Source organism: Nelumbo nucifera, chromosome 4 (genome assembly GCF_055504915.1).
Source record: "Nelumbo nucifera cultivar China Antique chromosome 4, China Antique-T2T, whole genome shotgun sequence".
Taxonomy (NCBI): domain Eukaryota; kingdom Viridiplantae; phylum Streptophyta; class Magnoliopsida; order Proteales; family Nelumbonaceae; genus Nelumbo; species Nelumbo nucifera.
In genome coordinates, this window is record NC_142652.1 from 96,010,013 (window position 1) to 96,030,644 (window position 20,632).

Consider the following 20,632-nt stretch of genomic DNA (forward strand, 5'->3'; position numbering starts at 1 on the left):
TCAAATGAGATGTGAGTTGAGTTGTGTGTGACGCTTCGTGGAACCACGTATCATAATGGGAAAAATCATCCTTCATCAAAAACATTTTTCATACTTTTGTGTTATTATTAATGGGAGATATTTCCAAAGAAAAATTCCCAATAAAGGTCGGTGTGAGGTGCGCTATATGAGTAACAGATCCCAATTCACATCTCATGTTCTGATGTTCTCAATGTTGTGGTAGGAGATCTGGAAGCCTTGTGGACGGCTGGACTTTCCTGAAACTGAGAAATGTCTATCAAATCAACCCGATAATCCGACTCGTATATAAGCTAGATCATACAGGACCCAATATAAAAGGACTCCATACATAACGTCGTTTGACCAGGACCCGACTCGATCGCAGATACGGGATCCGAAATTGGCCGGAATCTCGTGAAAATAACCCGACCCATTGACATTAGAGTTGAGTCTTCATAAGTCATTAAGTGATTAAATCATGACTTCGACATACGAATACATGAAACTCGGATTAAACTCCGAACCCGAACAGATAGTCAAAGAAATTATGTATTGTAATATTTAAAAATGGAAGGCGAGGGAGAGGGAAGGGAGTATCGAATAATCCGTGTCTCTAATTTTGTATATGCACGAACATTCTTCTGAGAGTCAGAGATAAAAGTCCGGAGATTCAGAAGAAATTTTGCAGAGAGAAGAAAGAAGGAAGAAGAAAAGTTCTAATTTTCTTTTGCTCGAAAGAAGAAACGTAACAAACCACTGAGAGATATCTGCAAGTCGCTCGTGACAAAGATAAAAATGTCGAGTCCGCAATTGGATCTGCCATGAAAAATCCGAAATATTCGCTTATTTAAATTGTTATTAAAGCATTTGATTGATTAAATTTAGCTTTACATGGAAAATCTTTTCTTGCCGTCCTCCTCCGTGATCGTCGTTCTGTTTCCTCTGCGACTTCCTAGCCACGAGATCAAGCAGATTTCGGCCTCTCGATAGATCTCTGCTTCGATTTCTGGAAGGCTTAGCTTCAGTCGGTCGGGGTTAGAAGGTTCTTTTATCCGTTTGTGGTTGTTCCAACCGAAGGAAGGAGAGATGAAGATGGTGAAGTCGCAGGTGTGGCAACCCTGTAAGAAGAAGAGATCTTAGAAGAAATTTGTGAAAAGGGCAGCAAAGGCGACATAGAAAGAGAAAAGGGACGGAAGGAAAACAAAGAAAGATAGATATCAAAGATGGCAACTCGTGGCAGCCGAACTCGTGTCGGGAAGTACGAGCTGGGTCGAACACTGGGTGAGGGAACGTTTGCGAAGGTGAAGTTCGCTCACAATGTGGATACGGGAGAGAATTTTGCCATTAAGATTCTCGATAAGGAGAAGGTTCTCAAGCATAAGATGATTGGCCAAGTACTGTTAATTTTACTCTTCACCTTCTTTTTCCTCTTCTTTCCCTTAAAATTTCCCTCCGTCTTATTTAAAGAAATTGATCTTTTTGATTTTCTTTGAATCTGTTATTTATTTCTTCATCTTTGCTATGACTTTTTTTTTTCTTTTTTGTTTATCTTAATCTTTTTCACTTAATAATTTTATGCTGTTTTTTTTTTCTGTTTTTTTGGTGAGTTGGGTATCTCATTAATTAGTTTTCAACGTAACTTAAAAATATATTCTAAAAATTGTTCCCGATAATCCGATAAAATCCTGATTGAGACTCTCCTGGAAAGAAAATCAGAAAGAGAAGAAAAAAAAATGCTTATGTGCTAAATTCTATCATCGTCAAACTGGTTTTTCCTTTTTGAAGTTCACCTGATCACGCCCATATGTAACATGTTTTGGTAAGATGCTTCTAGTTTCGTTTTTTTTGTTTTTTATTTTTTTTTTTGAAATTTGAGTTCTAATTATGTTTTGCAATGATATTCATAAGGTTGTCATTGCTATTTGTTTCTAATTCTTCTGGTAAACTTTCCAGGCATGTGAAACTTCTCCTGTCGTCCCTGGATATAGAATCTGTTGCAGTAATAGTTTTCTTCGTGTTCAATTTTGCAGATTAAGCGTGAAATTTCAACCATGAAATTGATCAGACATCCAAACGTCACACGCATGTACGAGGTACAACTATAGTCGTTTTTTCCTTGTCCAATAAAACATATTTGCATTATGCTGGTCTTCCTCCCTGTGCTTCATATATTTGGTGGTTTTTGCTGATTCATTATTCCTTTTTCCATCTTTTGGATTTTTTTTTTCAATTAGTTAATTCATGGATTTAAGTTTCCCTGCGAGGCTGCGAATTCTGATATTCCAGCATACATTTACAATTTTTCCATAAGAGCCCTATACTTGGAATGTTACCTTTATTTGAGTAATAATTTTCTGAGTATAGAAGCCTCCATATATAATAGTGTTACTAAAGTTGGAGATATTGATGTAGGTGATGGCTAGCAAGACCAAGATATACATTGTTTTGGAATTTGTGAATGGTGGTGAACTCTTTGACAAAATTGTAAGATGTTGACCTGCTTCAGTTTTACTTGTGCCATGAATTTTATCAAAGTTGTTGTGAGCACCAAAGAACTCAAAATTATCCATCTTTCTCCTTCATGCCAGGCTAGTCATGGGAGGCTGAAGGAAGATGAAGCAAGAAAATATTTTCAGCAGCTAATCAATGCTGTGGATTACTGTCATAGTAGAGGTGTTTTTCATAGGGACCTAAAGGTAGATTTTGAGATCATGTTCAGCCTTGATGTTTAGTTCCCTTTATTGCTTCGCATTACATCTCAAATATATACACTTCACTGTACCTTCTGCAGAATATATATACTTTTTGGAACAGCAATAACTTCTGCAGAATATTGGGCTTATTGAAATCAATTAATTTTGTGAAATTCAGTCCATCTGATGTACTTGTTTATAACAGCCTGAAAATTTGCTTCTGGATGCTAATGGAGTTCTTAAAGTCTCAGATTTTGGATTAAGTGCAGTATCTCAGCAAGTCCGTGTGAGTATTGAAAATTTGAAACCTTGTCAATGGCTAAGTATTGTTTATACCATTTTCAATTTTAAATAAGGAAAACTGTGGACTTACTCTTGTCCAAACTTGCCTGATATTATTAGCAGTGCTACTATAGCAAAAGAAAAAGAAAAGATAACCTGATTTCTTTGCTTAACTTAATAAGCATTTTTATTTCAGGAAGATGGATTACTTCACACAACATGTGGGACACCAAATTATGTTGCTCCAGAGGTATATTGGCTCTGGGTGCAGCCTGGTTTCCTGATAAAACAGTGGTTTTTCTTTCTTTAATTTGAACTCCATTTGGCTCTCTTTATTTTGGTTCTTTTTTCCAGGTGATTAACAATAAAGGTTATGATGGGGCAAAGGCAGACCTGTGGTCATGTGGGGTAATTCTTTTTGTCCTCATGGCAGGTTATTTGCCTTTTGAAGATTCTAACCTTATGCAATTGTATAAAAAGGTGAGTTTCTTCATCACTTTGTGTCATGTCATATTGATTGGTTATTAGATATGTTATCCAAGATAATGCAATTTGAAGCTTAATTATTTCTCTATGACCCATGGTTCATTAGTATTTATTCTTGGAGAAAAAAAAAGGAAAAAGAATCCAACATAATAATTTCTTTATTTGCATAATTTCATATGGGTAAAACCCCTTTTTTTGCTGTATTTGTGCTTAGAAATGACATTAAGAAATAAAGGTGCAGGTTCTTTTTCCTTCTTGCCTTCTAAAACAAGGATTCACTATTTCAAGTGTTTTGAGGATGTATAACCTCGTTGTGCATATTTTTAATGTAGTAAACATGAAACATGTCTTTACATGTAGTAAACATGAAACGTGTCTTTACATGTGCCTCACATGACTACAGATCTTTAAGGCTGATTTTAATTGCCCTTCATGGTTCTCAACAAGTGCAAAGAAACTAATCAAAAGGATTCTTGACCCCAATCCAGAGACGGTATGCCTTTTGTTTCATTTTTTTTTTACTTTGTTATGTATTATCTTGTCAGAATGTATTCTTCAAATTGGAGTCCTAATCTCCCTTTTGAATTTCATATCCCATAATTTCTCAATCACTTATAGTTTTATATATTGCCTTGTCATGATCTGAAACAGAGAATCTCAATCTCCGAGGTCATAGGAAATGAATGGTTTAAGAAAGGATATAAGCCACCAGTCTTTGAATCAGAAGATGTTAGTCTTGCTGATGTGGATGCTATTTTTAATGAGTCTGGGGTAATTATTCTTGCATACTTCAAAACTGACATTAAGAAAATATAGTGGTGATGTGGTATTGTTGGAGGAAGCATCAGTTTTAGTAGAATTCACTCTCTAGTGCCTTTTCTTTTTCCCAATAGGACTGTAAAAACCTTGTCGTTGAGCAGCGTGAAGAAAGGCCACTCACAATGAATGCATTTGAACTTATCTCCACCTCTCAGGGTCTGAATCTCAGCTCTTTATTTGAAAAACAGATGGTATGCTCTTCTGATTTGTAGCATATCTTTAAGGTGTAACTTAAAACATTGGGTATCAAACATGATGACACCATTGACATTATATGTTGCATCTTTAAATATGAAATTTGCAGTCCTTGGGCATCATGTAGAAAATCAAATAACTTGTAAGACTTTAATCTACAAGTGGGTAGACTTTTATCATTATATGACTTGTTTGTGACTTTAAAAACCATCTATTGGACAAACCATTTAATTGGTGCAATGGTAGAACCATCTCAGGCTGACAAATATAACTAGAATGCATGTTTGAATCTGAGAGCATCCATTTTGTGCAAAAAAATGCAAGGGTTAGGTCCATATCCAGCCTACAATTATGGCATCATAACCTGACATTGGTGCTAAGATTCAGATGTGGAAGAGAAAAGAAAACCAGGAATTCTTGGATTAGAAAAAATAATAATGGACAATAGTTGATTATTTTGTATATTGATGGGAATGGTTAACGAGTTTGCATAATTTGTAGCCATTAATGACATTGTTGCTGGACTCTTTGGCTCTTAATTGACCATTATGGTTTTCATAGATTCCTAAAACATCTAATTATCTCTGGTAGGGACTCGTTAAGCGGCAAACAAGATTTACATCCAAGTGCCCAGCAAATGAGATAATCTCTAAAATCGAGGAAGCAGCCATGCCTTTGGGATTTGATGTGAAGAAAAGTAACTACAAGGTGAGATAGATCCCTCTGCCTCCAATAAAGAAAGACACTGTCTTTTTTTATCAACAACTAAAGAAATTTTATTGAGATTTAAAGAAAAAGAGGATACAACAAGAAGTTGTTATGATAAGAAACCTTTACAAAAAAAAACCCCTCCACACAATTAACATTGAGCCCAAAACAAATGATGTCTATGTACTCCTTGCTTGGCTAATCCATCTGCCAAACCATTAGCAGACCTCCTAATACACCTTACATGAATTTGCAAATTTCTTGACAGAAACTTGAACCTCCTGAATTCGTTTCTGAATTTCCATAGTACCCCTTTTCCTTTTTTCAACCAATCAATGACTATTTTTGAATCCCCTTCAACAATCAGCATTGTAATTCCCATGCCCTTAGCTTTTTGCACCCTAACAATAACAGCCATGAATTCATCTCTCATTGAATCACCTTGATCAATGGTCCCTGAAAACGAACCACAAATATTCCCACTCCCATCTCTAATCACTTCACCAATTCTTGAAGGTCCCAGATTACCAAAACTACTTCCGTCAAAGTTCAACTTCATCCACCCACCACTTGGGGGACACCGAGCCTCCAGGATCTTTTGTTTCCTAGAGGAAGAAAGGGCAATTGACCTCTAGTTTCAAAAAAAGTCTTCCATTGAGAAATCTGAGAATAATTTCAATGTTTTCACCCAGTCTGCGACTCTTACAGTCTCAGTCTCCAATATTCCCTCCTTATTTCTTTCTCTCTCCTCAAAGATTCTTAAGTTCCTTTCCTCCCAAACTGACCACACCACTACTGCCCTTGCACACTTCCATAAGATTCTACCTCATTTCTTTGTTCTCCTTAGAAAAGATGGGCTAAAGAGCCCTTTATAGCTGACAGGAGGGGTCCACCTGCAACCAAAAAGAGAGCAAAACCATTCCCAATTACAAGAAGCAAAGGGACAAAGAGATTAAAAGATGGCAATCACTCTCACCATTCAACTTACACAAAATGCACCAATTAGGAGACAAGCACCAATTTGGCCTTTCTTTTGTAGCATATCACACGTGTCGGTGCACCCATGATAAACTTCCCAACAAAAGGCATTGACTTTCGGGGGGATAGGGGCACACAAAACTTCTTTCATAGGAAAGGAATGGGGATGGAAATGGACCAAAGGGATTGAGAAACCAAACCCTTATGTCATTCCCTAAATCATCAAGGACAAGGCCATCTAGAATGTTTAACAGGTTACACACTGATGAAACTTTTGACTCTCTAAGGTTTCTTACTAACCCCAAATTCCAACCCTCCCTAGGGGAGGGGGGTACCCGAAGAATTTAGACACAAGTTCTCTGTGAGACTAAAGAGAGCATAAAGAGAGGGAAACATATCTTTCAAGGGGATATCCTCGATGCAGACATCTTCTCAGAATCTTATCCTATTACTAGAAGCCAGGTCATACCTGACATGCTCAAGGAATTGAGGAAGAATACCATGCACTGCTTTCCATGGTGTAGAAAGATTAACCATTTGCAAAATACCAACATCCCATCCATTCCTAGCAAGCCCATGAATACTTGAAACCACTTTATGCCACAATCTGTCATTCCCTATGGGAAAGCACCACAACCACTTACTTAGAAGAGCAAGGTTTTTCTTACTTTTGTTACATAGACCCAACCCACTCTCTTCTTTCCTTTTCACCACCTTCTCCCATCTAACCAAATGATCCTTCTATTGTTTCTCAATTCCCACAAAAAATCTCTCATCAACTTTTCCATCGACTTCACAACTGTTAAAGGCATCCTAAAAATAGACATGAAGTAGATAAGGAGGTTAGCCAAGGTTGATTTTACCAAAGTGATTCTCCCCCCTTGAATAAATGTAATTCCTTTTCTAACCAGCTAATCTTTTCTCAATTCTCTCAACTACTGGATTCCAAAAGCTTATAGACCTTGGGTTTCCACCAAGGGGTAAACCTAAATATTTTAGAGGCCACTCCCCTCTTTCACATGCCAAAATCTCTGCAAATGAGTCTGGCTCCTCTTCTTCTGCATTTAAACCAACCATTGCACTTCTGTTCCAATTGATTTTTAAATTAGACATCTTTCAAAAAGGCTCAATACTAGCTTCAAATTTTCCGTCCCATTTTCCCTATCACAAAAAATGAAAATTCCGTCTTCTACTGGAGGTGGGAGACCACCACTCTATCTCTTCCCACCTCCCAACCTTTAAGGAAGTGCATTTATATAGACCTAGCAATCAACCTACTAAGAACCTCTACCACCAAAATGAAAAGGTGAGGGGTAGGGGATCTCCTTGTCTAATCCCTCTAAGTGATTCAGAAATGTCCACCACCGAACCATTCGCAATCATTGAAAAGTGACTGTTTGTAAGAAACCTTTGATCCACTTACACCACAAATCTCCAAAATCATAAGATCTCATGATGTTAATTAAAAATTCCCAATCCACTTGATCATAAGCCTTCTCTAGGTCCAACTTAATTGCCACACCCTTTTTTCTTAGATCTCTTCTGGGCCTTCACACATTCATTAGCAATGAGAATTTGATTCACAAATTGTCTATATTGAATAAAGTCTCCTTGGTAATGAGAGATGATTGAAGGAAGAACTTTCTTAATCCTTAGAGACAACATCTTAGCAATTATTTTATAAATTGCTAGTAACCAAGCTGATTGGTTTGAAATTCTTAGGGTGAGTAGCATTAGACTTTTTTGGCACTAGGGTGATAAAGGTAGAATTCATTCTCGGATCAATTATACCCCTCTCATGGAATTCTCTAAACTCTCTAAGCAAATTCAGTTTAATTATCTTCTAACAACCTTAATAAAAGGCCATTGTAAATCCATCTGGGCTTGGAGCCTTAGATCTATTCATAGAAAAAATTGCTTCCTTGATCTCATCTTCCTCAAGTCATTTTTCCAAGTATTGGACCTGAGAAGCATCAATTGACTCCCAAAGTTGAGTGTAACTTAATTCATAGCGAGTGGCAATCATCTTTTGGAATGTTAGGTCTTGAGTTTGATCCCCCCCCCTCTGTTTTCTTTCTTGCATGTTGCATGTACATTTGCACATGCCCCTAAACTTGTACACTATAAAAAAATTCTAAACTGGTTTAGAAGTAACATTTTTCTTGAAGAGCAAGTCTCTCACCATACAATCAAAAACTGCCACACAATTTTCCGGCAACAATGAATCGATATTCCTTTCCTTATCTTTATGCTCTTGTTCAAGTTCAACTTCAATCCTGATAATAATTTAGTCTTTTAGGATAGCTCTCAAATTTAACTCTTCTTCAATAGGTCTCCAAAACTACCACTATCTGCGTACTGAAGTTGTCTGTGACCATACCTTCTTGATTTTGTTTTAAATCCTTCAGTGGGACCCTCTTCCTCACTTCTTGAGGTCAGCCTACCCAACACCTCTACCACAAACATGGGCAACAATGGTGATAGAGGATCACCTTGATTTTAGCTCTTTGCACCTTAAAAATTTTCATAACCATCACTAAAAAGGAAGCTATTAAGGCCCTATTCACACTTTATTTCAAATCTTCTTTCCACCCATTCTTCCTTTTCTCTTTTGAGCCTCAAGAGCTAAATCTCCCAAGAAAATAGGCTCTTCTTGGTAATGCAGTATAGAGCTTAATAAAGAAATTTCTAATGACATCTTTTATTTCCTATTTCATATAAAAAATCTCTCCCTAGTTGCCCTGTACTATTTCTTCTTCTAGCCCTTGCATATTGTGTGGAAAAATCTGTAATTTCTATCTGCTGCTTTAATCCAAATGGCTCTAGGGTTCTGCCTCTAGAATATATTTTCTTTGTTAATCAAATTTGCCAGCTACCTTCTAAGCTCCTCTTCCTCTATATCTGCAATATTTTAAATACAATGTGACCTGCAGTCCATTCCACATTAAGACTTCTTTACCATGTATTAATTAAGTTTGACAAATCAGGGTATTCAAACTAGTTGTTTTTGAATGTAAATGATAGCTATATCCTTTGTAAATTGAAATCTCTTAATCAGGGGTGCAACAGTTATGGTTCAAGGTGCATTTCACAGTAATGGGCTGTTTTAGATCTTATTCTGCACAACATGTTATCTCACTCAGTTCCTTGTCTTTTTGACTAAAAAAGTATTGGTTGCAAATATTCTTTTACCCCATCTCCTTGTAATGTGTCATATGCAGGAAGCTCCCAAACAGCCCAGCTGCGTTTCTTCCAAACAGCCAAAGTTTTTCTATGTTTTATAAATTTGAAAGGAATGTTCCAATGAATTGTATTTAGGACAAAATTTGCAAAATTGCTAGAGATATAAAGAATTTGGATTCATTGAATTGTGACTATCTTACTTGAAATATACATCATCTCTATTCTGCCTTGCTGGGTTACTTCATCATTATAATTTGTAAATATTTGTCTGGAGAAACAAAATGCAGCTGAACTTGGTCTTTTTCCCATGGAAGGCTGTAAAATCTTGTTTCAGTTGCTTTCTGGTACTTGTTTCCTGGACTGAACATGATTGGAAAATGTTCATGATCTAAATTAACCCCTCTCAATTTAGGTGCTGGGGGTACAACTGAAGAGCATAGAAATTAAACAATGGCAATGTTCAGAAACCCTAACATTATCCTGCCCTTTGTTTTTCTTGTTCCAGATGAAGCTTCAAGGGGAGAAAACTGGACGGAAAGGCCATTTATCCATTGCAACAGAGGTACTCATATCAATCTCAAGTGCAAGGAATTACCTAGGGTTTGTTTGCTTCATAGTCGGAATTGGAATCAAAATCCTTTGGAATCAGATTCTGAATGATCCATTCCCATAGTCTGTTTGGTTTAGACAGGAATTGGAATCAGCTAGAATGGGATTTCATTCCCAAGGGAGGGGGAGGGAATGACTATTCCCTCAAATAGGGTAATGCCGTTCCACTAGGAATGGGAATGGGATTCCGATTCCACCCAACCAAACAGTTGGAATCGGAATGGCCAGTTCCAATTCCGGTTCCAGACCTCTATTCCTGCAAACCAAACGGTCCCTTACTGATAGGACATGAATTCTGCATCGGACCTGTTAAATTTGATCCATGGATGTAAAATCTAATTTATTTCCTCTACTACTGTCCCACAGATTTTTGAGGTAGCTCCTTCACTTTACATGGTTGAACTCCGGAAGTCAGGTGGAGATACTCTGGAATTTCACAACGTATGGTATTTTAAACTTACAGTTATAGGAAGTGACTTTTTGATTGTAAATGTTGATTCCATTATTATATCTACTAACTAAAGGAAAGAAACCCCAATAATACATTAATCTGTCATTGTTGGTTGGCTTTAAAATGCATGATTCAAAAGAGATTAAAATAGTCAGTGCCAGTGTTTTAAAAGGCGTGGGAGGCGTACCTCCAGGCGAGGTGCCCCCAAAAGGCATATGCCAGAGGCACTGACACCTCTGAGGCATACACCTCATATGCTTTTTTCATGAGGCATGCTAGAGGTGTATGCTTCATGCGCCTCATGTAAAATGACAGAAAAAAAAAAGAAAAAAGAAAGAAGAAAAGAGAAAAAAAGGAAAGGAAAAGAAAGGGAAGGGGAAGAAAAAGAAAGAAAAGGAAAGGGAAGGGAAGATAAGGGGAAAGAAAGTGGGCATCTTCAATTAGGGCCATGCATCTTCATTTTTCTTAATATAAAATATTTTTTATTAAAAATAAAGAAAAATGAGATTTTTCTTCCTCTTCTTCCTCCTTCCTCCTCATCCCCCTCTCTCCTCTTAAGGAGGGTTACGCCTCTTTGTGTTCGGGAGGCTTACACCTCTTACATTCTGAACTATGCCTCACTTCTCTAGGTAGTGGAACGCCTCGCATCATGCCTCCATGTTTTAAAACATTGGTCAGGAATCTATAGGGATAATCTAGCATAGTATTTATTGACATATAAAATCTTAAGTTTGACTAAAGATATTTTTCAGTTTTACAAGAACATCTCAACTGGACTGAAAGATATTGTCTGGAAATCAGAGGAGGAAATGAGGGGTGAAGGAGGTCAGTATGCAGTTAGATTTAGAATGTATAATTTTTGCATGTTAGCTATGTTATGAAATGATATTGTGACCAAACAGGAATTGTAGAGTTTCAATGATGCCAAAGGGTTGGCAGGCTTTAAGTCCCACCAAGAGAATCTCCTAGGAAAAAATAGGACCTAGTTCGATTATCATTAGCTTTTCATTGCTCTTTCTTTCAGGGATTTCATCAATTCTTTTCCAACTTGTCAAAAAGTAAAGAAATAACCACTTGACTCCATTTTCAGCCCAAGTGAGTCCTTGGTGGGACACATGTCACACATCAAATGGTGGATCCTTCTCACCTGCATGTTTTCTACATGTACTGACGGGCATAAGAAAATAAATATGATCCTCTATTTTTCTTCTTCAAATGCAGATTATCCACTTCTTAAATGTGGTTCTTATCTGGCCATTTTTTCTTGACCAATGATAATAAACCTACTCTATGTGATTCAGTTTGTCTCACTGTAGCAAGGAACCTTGACACCGAGTCCAGTTTTCAAAAATGAAGTAAAAGGGACTTTTACTGGGGAGACTATCTTATCTCCTGCCCAATTTATGTCAGTCTTAAACTGTAATTTCCCTGTGTAAATCATTGGACTAATGTACTAATATTATTAGCTTATCATTTTTTTCTCTTTTCATTTGTGCAGGTGGTTCTGTAGGATCTTGATTTATGATGTCAGTCAGCTCTATGTTGATGAGATTCATGGACTTGTAACCCTTTCCCCTAAATAGATTACATGAGAATCAAATAGTTGAGTGCCTTAATGTGTGTCTATACTATTGAAATAGAGAGCATGTATTTTGCATTGGTTTCATGGAATTAGTTACATATGACTGGTGATTCAGGATAGACAATTAGGGGGTAGAACTTAGAACTGTATTGCTTGATTTGGATGAAACTGATCTAATTATGAGGAACATCTTAAGAGTCTCATTTTCAATAAATAAGCTTGAGCAAAGTGACTGATCACTTAAATGGTTGTGTTAAAGAATTAGAATAAACCATTGGATAAATGAAAATGACTGTCCGATTTAAGAAATGGTTCAATTCATGTGTTGAAGAGTGACAATAATGCCAAGTTGACCTGGCAAAAAGTTGACCCAACCCGACCCAACCCAACCCGAAAAAACAGGGTTAGGGTCTCATATCTAGCTACTCGAATGTGAAAATAACCCAACCCGAAAAAACTGGGTTGGGTCATGGGTCAACCCGCTGACCCGATTGTCAAGTCTAATTGGGATTATTTATTCATTGTTAGAAGTTTTCACTCTAAAATTTTTTCTATTTAGTCTTTACTTTTTATTGTTTACTCTTTAAATTGTTAAATATTCAAGCTTTTTATTTTATATTTGGAATTTTAAGGTTAATTCTTTTAATTTTGACATTTTTTATGTAATTTTTCTTTATTTTTTTAAATTTCAATTATTTTTTGGGATGACCTGAATTGACCCATGGGTTAACCGTAACCCGAACATTTAGGGTTAGGGTCTAGCATTTGACAACCCAACCCAAAATTCAACCTGACCTGAAATCAACCCAAAGTACCTTGACCCAACCCGAACCCGACCCACCCAACCCAATTGCCAGGTCTAATGCCAAGACTCTCCTCTTTTAATTGGTAATTGTTGCCGCTGCTGAAAGCTCAATATTAATGGTCTTAGTTATGTTAGAGAAATAGATACCTAGTTACAATAAGAACTCACTAACCCAAACTCTAGTCATAATCAACTCTTTTGAATTTATATTATAATGATTGGTGACTGTTTATAAACTAAATATACTGGTTTAAATTTTGTAATAAATATGGGTTAATTTGGACCAATCAAAGACTCCTTTGCCAATGGTCTTTCCCCTCATCCATGTCCTCTATTGTCTTTATTTCTCATCTCTCTCTAACACACATATACAGACAAACACACTGATATGATCTTTTTCTCATTATTGGAAATTGAAACATGTCAACACTCGAGCTATAGTGTTGGAGCACCACTCAAAGAGGGTTTTCAGTAATTTATAGGATGCCAAATAAGGAAGAAGAAAATGTTTGATCATTCAATGCCCTTGTTTATTGATGGGTTTCACTTATATAGGCTCATGGCCATTACAATTGATGATGGAGTGTTTGACAACGATTACAATCAATGAATATAACGCAATGATTTGCAATAACTGTGTTTGTTGGAGAACAGCAGTCGAAGAAGAAGAAGAAAAAAGGAGATCTGAGAATGGCGGCTTAGTCACTTTACCCGGCCCTATGATCTTATATAAGTATTCATAAAGTAATATTACAAGAAAAGACTAGAATGCCCCTGATTAGTGATGGGACACCTAGACATAAAAAAGAATAAAACAAGTTTAGGCCTAATAACTAAGGCCCATAATAAGCTCAAGAACTTAAAACATAAATAAGACTAACATAAACACTAAACCAATTGAACCAACACTCCCCCTTAAGCTAAGCATGGATGTCAGTCATGTTTAGCTTGCCAAGTAAGTCTGAGAATTTCATTGAAGCTAGTCATTTTGTTAGCACATTTGCAATCTGCATCTCGGAAGGAGTATAAGGAATGCAGAGTTCCCCTGAGACTCCATTCTCTAACGAAGTGTCGGTCAATCTCAATATGCTTCGTCCTATCATGTTGCACTAGGTTATTTGCAATGTTGATAGTAGCCTTGTTGTCATAATACAACCTGAGAGGACACTCGACCCTTATCCCGAGCTCACCAAGAAGGGTTCTAAGCCACAACAGTTCAGCAACACCATGAGCCATAGCTCGATATTCAGCCTCTGCACTTGATCTAGCAACCACATTCTGCTTTTTACTTCGCCATGTAACCAAATTTCCTCCAACGAACGTGCAATACTCAAAAGTAAACTTCCTGTCTCCAACAGAACCAGTCCAATCTGCATCAGTATACGCTTTAATTTCAATTTTATTGTGTTTTTTGAACAAAATTCCTTTTCCTAGGTCAGTCTTCAAATACCTAAGAATCCTTTCCGTTGCTCTCATATGAGAAATCTTTGGAGAGTGCATGAACTGGCTGATAACATGTACGGCATAAGCAATATCTGGTCGAGTGAGAGATAGATATATCAATTTCCCTACCAGTTTTTGGTATCTCTCTTTATCAAGGTAGTCCTCTCCAACTGATTCCTATAGACAATGATTATGTTCTATTGGAGTATCTGCTGGTCTACTCCCCATCATACTTGTCTCCTCTAGAAGATCAAGGATGTACTTCCGTTGACATATATAAATGCCCTCTTGTGACCTAGCAACTTTAATTCCAAGGAAGTATCTCAGATGACCCAAGTCTTTGATCTCAAACTCAGATGCCAAGACTCCTTTAATCATTTTATCTCTTCTAGGTCATTCCTTGTAATCACCATATCATCCACATAGACAATGAGTGTCGTAAGTCTGCTATCCTATTTCCTTATGAACAAAGTATAATTTGCACCACTTTGAATGTATTCCACTTTCTTCATGGCCCCATAGAGCTTTTCAAACCAAGATCGAGGGGACTGCTTAAGACCATATAATGCTTTCCTTAGTCTACATACTTTTCCATCAAAACCATAACCTGGTGGAGGATTCATGAATACCTCTTCATGTAGATCGGCATTTAGGAAAGCGTTCCTCACGTCCAACTGACATAGCTCCCATGAGAAGTTTGCAACTAATGACAATAGAACCTGGATTGTGTTGAGCTTTGCAACTAGAGCAAAAGTCTCTTTGTAGTCAATCCCTTCCTTTTGAGTAAACCCCTTCGCCACTAGTCTGGTCTTGTATCTTTCAATGGACCCATCCTCTCTATGCTTCACAGTGAACACCCACTTGCATCCCACAGTGCTCTTCCCTTTTGGTAGATCCACTAATTTCCAAGTCTTGTCTTTCATTAAGACTTTCATTTCTTCATTCATAACCTCTCTCTATCTTGGGTTAGACACTGCCTCTGAGTACCTAGTAGGGACATGCACGGAAGAGAGAGCAGACACAAATGAATAATAACAATGAGATAAATGTGAATAAGAAACATACTCAGCAATGAGGTGTCAGATAACACAAGAACGGGTAGGCTTACGAAGAGCAATAGGGAGATCCAAATCAGAAGTATGAGTGATAAGATTACCTAGAGTTGTTGAGACAGATTCATCCAAGTCCGATTGGTTGTTGCCATGAGTTGGAGGGTCTTTTTTTCTTTTGTTGTAGGTGATTCTCGTATCTTTTTGTTGCCTATTAGTGTCCTCAGTTACATCTGCAGTATCAAGAGTGGTAACAGGTTCAATGGGAGCCTCACTAGATTCACCTGGGGTGCTACAACTAGGAGGATCAAGAGGAGAAGATGGAAGGCCCGAGGCTGAAATAGGCACAAAAAAAGAGGGAGATGAAGAATCCTCTTCCATCCCACTAGTCTCCCCCTTAAGAGGATTTTAGGAAGAATGAAAATAGGATTGAGACTCAAAAAATACCACATCCTTTGTGACGTATTTCTTCTTGGTAACTGGATCATAACACTTGTAACCCTTTTGTGTAAGAGAGTACCCTAGAAAGATTCCTTTCATAGCCCTAGGATCCAACTTGGTCTTCTTTGGATCCTTTACATGAATAAAACATATACAACCAAAGACTCTAGGTGGAAGAGGAAAGTCTAGAAGATTATGGCAAAGGACAGAGAAAGGAGTTTTCATACCCAACACTTTAGATGGCATCCGATTTATCAGATATGATGCGGTAAGGACTGCTTGAGACCAATAGTGCTTGGGAACCTTGTGCTGAAATAGTAAAGTTCAACCTGTCTCCAATAAGTGTCTATTTTTGCACTCAACAACCCCATTCTGTTGAGGGGTACTAGCACAAGATGACTGGTGTAGCATTCTTGCATCCTCCATGAACAGGTTCAAGGAACTCTCAAAATATTCAACAGCATTGTTTGAACGGAATTGCTTAATCTTGTTGTCGAATTGAGTTTCAATCATTTTACAAAATGCCATGGTTATCCGTGACACTTCATCACGTCCTTTTAACAAGTAGATCCATATGCATCGTGAATAGTGATCAATAAAACTAATAAAGTAACGAAAGCCATTTACAGAAACAAGAGGTGAAGGGCCCCAAACATCATAATGGACCAAATCAAAAGGAGTTTGAATTCCATTACTAGAAATTGGATAAAGAGTTCTACATTGTTTTGACAATTGGCACACTTCACAAACTAAACTTTGACCCGAAACACACTTGAATAATTCAGGAAACAACCCTTGCAATGACGAAAAAGGTAAATGACTTAGCCTAGCATGCCACAAGTGTAACCTAGCTATTGACTCCCCATTATTCTGACTACTAGCAGTAGAAGATTGTAAGGCCGAACTGATGTCTGCATCAAAATAGTAAAGACCTCCACACTCATGACCGCTTCCAATCATTCTCTTCATCAGTTTGTCCTGAAAGACACAACGAGTAGGAAAGAAAGTTATGCTGCAGTTTAAATTCTTGGTAAGCTTCGAAACAAACAAGAGGTTGGAAGTAAGATTGGGAATATGTAGAACAGATTTAAGGGAGAGGTCCTTCCTTAGGTCAACCCCCCTTTCCCAGAGATAGTGGAGAGAAAACCATCAACAACTCTCATTTTATCTTGGCTAGACATCAAATGATAAGAAGAAAATAAAGAGGACATGTGTGTCATGTGGTCAGTTGCATCGGAATCAATAATCCAAAAAGTAGACTATATAGAACTAGTTGCACTACAAGCAGAGACAATACCTGATCTGGCAAGAGAGGTGGAAGCAAGGAAATTAGTCATTAGATGGGTTAAGGCCCGGCTAAGGACCTCTACCTCATCAGTAGTGAAATTCAAGGACCCGGATGTGTGGGAATTAGTAGTCTGTCCCATGGGAGGAAGTGTAACTGTAGATGTGTTCTTCGGGCTCTCACCACTATGACTAGTAACAAAGTTCTCACTTGTTGTTTGATTCCTCTGAGGCTTTTTGTCTTTCCTTAACGCAGTTGCTTTCAGATGAGGATAAAGAACCCAACAAGTCTCTTTTACATGTCGTTCACCTCCACAATGAATGCACTTAAGATGCCTCTTGTCCGAATGCTTGCTCCCTTTTTGGTTTGAAGAAATCAAGGCTGAATGTTCAATAGGCTGTATTTGAGTGTCAACTTGCATCTCTTTCCTCCTAACTTCTTTGTGAATAATTAGGTTTGAATGACCTATATACTTTCTATTCTAGCAGAACATGTTTTATATACTATTGGAGTCCTAAACGTTAGGATTTGTTCCCTATTTTAAAAGAGAAAATCTTGCCTAATCTATTCTAAAAAAGGAAACAATTATATAGTTAATTACACTTGATTTGTAGCCTAATTTATAGCCAATTTATAGCAAAGAATCCCAACACTCCTCCTCAAGCTAGGTTGTAAATATTTATCATACCCAACTTGCAACTAAGATCTTCAAAATGCGCCCATGGAAGTGCTTTAGTTAGGATATCGGCAGTCTGAAGATTAGAAGGAATGTAAACAGGCTTGATTACTTTCCCTTCTATCTTTTTTCTGATAAAATGCCGATCTATTTCCACATGCTTGGTTTGGTCATGATGAACTGGATTTTTAGCAATATTGATGGCAGATTGGCTATCACATAGTAGTTGGATTGTTCCCTCAGAAGGTATCTTCAATTCGGCTAATACTCTTTTCACCCAAATTCCTTCACAAATACCATGAGCCATAGCTCGAAATTCCGCTTCTACACTACTCCTAGCCACCGCAACTTGCTTTTCACTTCTCCATGTTGTCAAATTTCCCCAAACATAGGTACAATATCCAAAAGTTAATCGTCTATTTGTGATTGAGCCTGCCCAGTTTGCATCAGAATACAATTCCACTTCCCTACTTGAGTTTTTTTTCTGAATAACAGTCCCTTTCTTGGAGTCATTTTCAAGTATCTCAAGATTCTGTACACTGCTGTCATGTGTTCTTCAATAGGGTTGTTCATGAACTAACTAACAACACTCACTGAGAATGCTATGTCAGGCCTAGTATGTAAGAGATAGATCAATTTCCCTACAAGCCTTTGATATCTTCCCTTATCTACAGGAGCACTTTCTTTATTTGAACCAAGTTTGGTAGTGTAGTCCATAGGTGTCTTTGCAGGTTTACACCCAAGCATACATGTTTCTTTAAGAAGATCTAGTACATACTTTCTTTGAGAAATTGCAATGCCCTGCTTAGACCTAGCCACTTCCATTCCCAAGAAGTGTGTGAGGTTACCTAGGTCCTTGTTCTCAAACTCTCTAGTCATAAATTCTTTGGCTCTTGGAAACTCCTCAGCATAATCCCTTGTTAGAACAATATCATTAACATAGATAATCAACGCAGAAATCAGTCATTCTGAAGAATGTTTGACAAACATTCTATGATCAGACTGTCCCTGTATATACCCATTACTCTTCATAACTCTGGTAAATCTCTCAAACCAAGCTCGGGGTGATTGTTTGAGACCATAAAGTGACTTCTTTAGTCTACAAACTTTGTTAATGTTTGATGAGTTTTGTAGCCCCTGGGGAATGTCCATATATACCTCCTCTTCTAGATTCCCGTTTAAGAACGCATTCTTGACATCTAGTTGATGGAGGGGCCAATCCAAATTTGCTGCAAGAGAGAGAAGTATCCGAATAGTGTTGAGTTTTGCAACCAGATCAAAGGTCTCCTCATAATCTATGCCATAGGATTGAGTAAATTCCTTACCTACCAACCGAGCCTTGTATCTCTTAATACTACCATCTACCTTTGTTTTTACAGTGAAGATCCACTTGCGCCCAATCACATTCTTTCCATGAGGCAAATTAGTAATTTCCCAAGTACCATTCTTCACTAGAGCATTAACTTATTCATTAACTGCCTTCTTCCATTCTGGGATAGTCATGGCTTCTTGGATTGAATTAGAAATGGAGATAGAATTGATTTTGCTGGTGAGTGCTTGGTAAGATGAAGATAGTCCCTCATAATTCACATAATTGCCAATAGGGTACAATGTCCTACTTCTGCATTCTTTCACCCCTTTCCTGAGTGTAATGGGTAGGTTCTCATCAGAATTATTATGATCACTTAAACTAGTACCTGCAGAATTTTCCTCCACAGTTTGTAAGTCAGATGTAGGGATTTTTACCTTAGGTTCAGATGCTGGCAGTATCTGTGAATCTTCTAGAGTCTCTGATTCCTTCGGTTTTTCCCTTTTTATGTGATAGACAATTATCTCGGGAAATTCAGAATCAGTTGGTTCCGGTTTAGGTTCAATTTGGACACTTGGAGAAGGTGTTTCAAGTGTTTCCGGTGTTTCTGGTGTGCAATCTATGCTATCAAAGAAAAACTGATATTCTTGTGGTTGACTTTGACTAGAACTCTCCCCCTGAATATCAGTTTTGGGGTAGTATGGTTTGGTTTTAAAAAATGTGACATCCATGGTGTGATAAAACTTTTGGTTGTTAGGACAAAAGCATTTGTAACCCTTTTGGTTGGGAGAGTACCCTATAAAGGTACATTTGGTGGATCGAGAGTCAAGCTTGGTTCGATGTTGTTGATGTATATGCACAAACACAATGCACCCAAATATTTTTAGCGGAAGTGAGGAAATCAACCGACTTTGAGGAAAGTGTTGTAACAATACTTGATTTGGAGTGGAAAAATCTAGTACTTTGGATGGAAGTCGATTGATTAGGTATGCTGCTGTAAGTATAGCCTCACCCCAAAAACGTTTTGGAACATTGGATGAAAACAACAGAGACCTGGCAATGTCCAGAAGGTGTCTATTCTTTCTCTCGGCTATCCCATTTTGCTGTGGGGTATCTACATAGGAACTTTGGTGTATGATTCCCTCAGTTGATAGATATGAGCCAAGATTAGAGTTAAAAAACTCTCTTCCATTGTCAGTTCTAAGTATTTGAATAGAAGTTTGAAATTGATTTTTAATCATTGTTCTAAGATTCTTAAATATTTGAGGAACTTCTGATTTATTTTTCATGATAAAAATCCATGTGAGTCATGTGTGATCATCTATGAAAGAGATGAACCACCGAGCTCCTGTGACATTTGGAACTTGAGATGGACCCCAAACATCACTATGGATCATAGAAAAAGGTTTTGATGCTTTGTATGGCTGAATTGGGTATGAAATGCGAAAGTGTTTTGCAAATTGACAAATTTCACACTGATAAGAACTAACACTTTTATTTCTGAATAAACTTGGGAAGAGTTTGGATAAGTACATAAAACTTGGGTGACCTAACCTGTAATGCCACACCACCAACCTCTCACTCTCACTTTTCAACTCACTAACAGACACACAAGAATTGTTGTGACAAGAAATAGGT

The 20,632-nt window shown here is 37.5% G+C and overlaps 1 protein-coding gene across 7 annotated transcripts; it reads left to right on the forward strand.

The window, feature by feature from the left end:
• The first annotated feature begins 576 nt into the window (after nt 1–576).
• On the forward strand, nt 577–12,214 carry LOC104610804 (CBL-interacting protein kinase 23-like). Of its 7 annotated transcripts, none has more exons than XR_016068529.1 (16): nt 577–1,394; nt 2,031–2,093; nt 2,413–2,484; nt 2,589–2,696; nt 2,899–2,979; nt 3,172–3,225; nt 3,330–3,455; nt 3,865–3,954; nt 4,113–4,232; nt 4,355–4,471; nt 5,067–5,183; nt 9,850–9,906; nt 10,320–10,394; nt 11,157–11,229; nt 11,706–11,809; nt 11,903–12,066. XR_016068529.1 is itself a non-coding variant. In XM_010277592.3 (15 exons), the coding sequence occupies exons 1-15, from the start codon at nt 1,224–1,226 to the stop codon at nt 11,920–11,922; spliced, it is 1,344 nt and encodes a 447-aa protein (XP_010275894.1). In that variant the 5' UTR covers nt 577–1,223; the 3' UTR covers nt 11,923–12,214. The 7 variants fall into 7 exon arrangements, 3 of the variants coding, with proteins under 3 accessions (XP_010275894.1, XP_010275895.1, XP_010275896.1); XR_016068532.1 differs by lacking the exon at nt 577–1,394 and adding an exon at nt 1,744–1,819; XR_016068531.1 differs by lacking the exon at nt 4,355–4,471.
• Nucleotides 12,215–20,632: the final 8,418 nt, after the last annotated feature.

Coding starts and splice junctions, on each gene's coding strand:
- LOC104610804 (XM_010277592.3), top strand. CDS start 1,224: ATGGCAACTCGTGGCAGCCGAACTCGTGTCGGGAAGTACGAGCTGGGT. Junction 1,395..2,030: donor AGCATAAGATGATTGGCCAA/GTACTGTTAATT, acceptor TCAATTTTGCAG/ATTAAGCGTGAAATTTCAAC. Junction 2,485..2,588: donor GTGAACTCTTTGACAAAATT/GTAAGATGTTGA, acceptor CCTTCATGCCAG/GCTAGTCATGGGAGGCTGAA.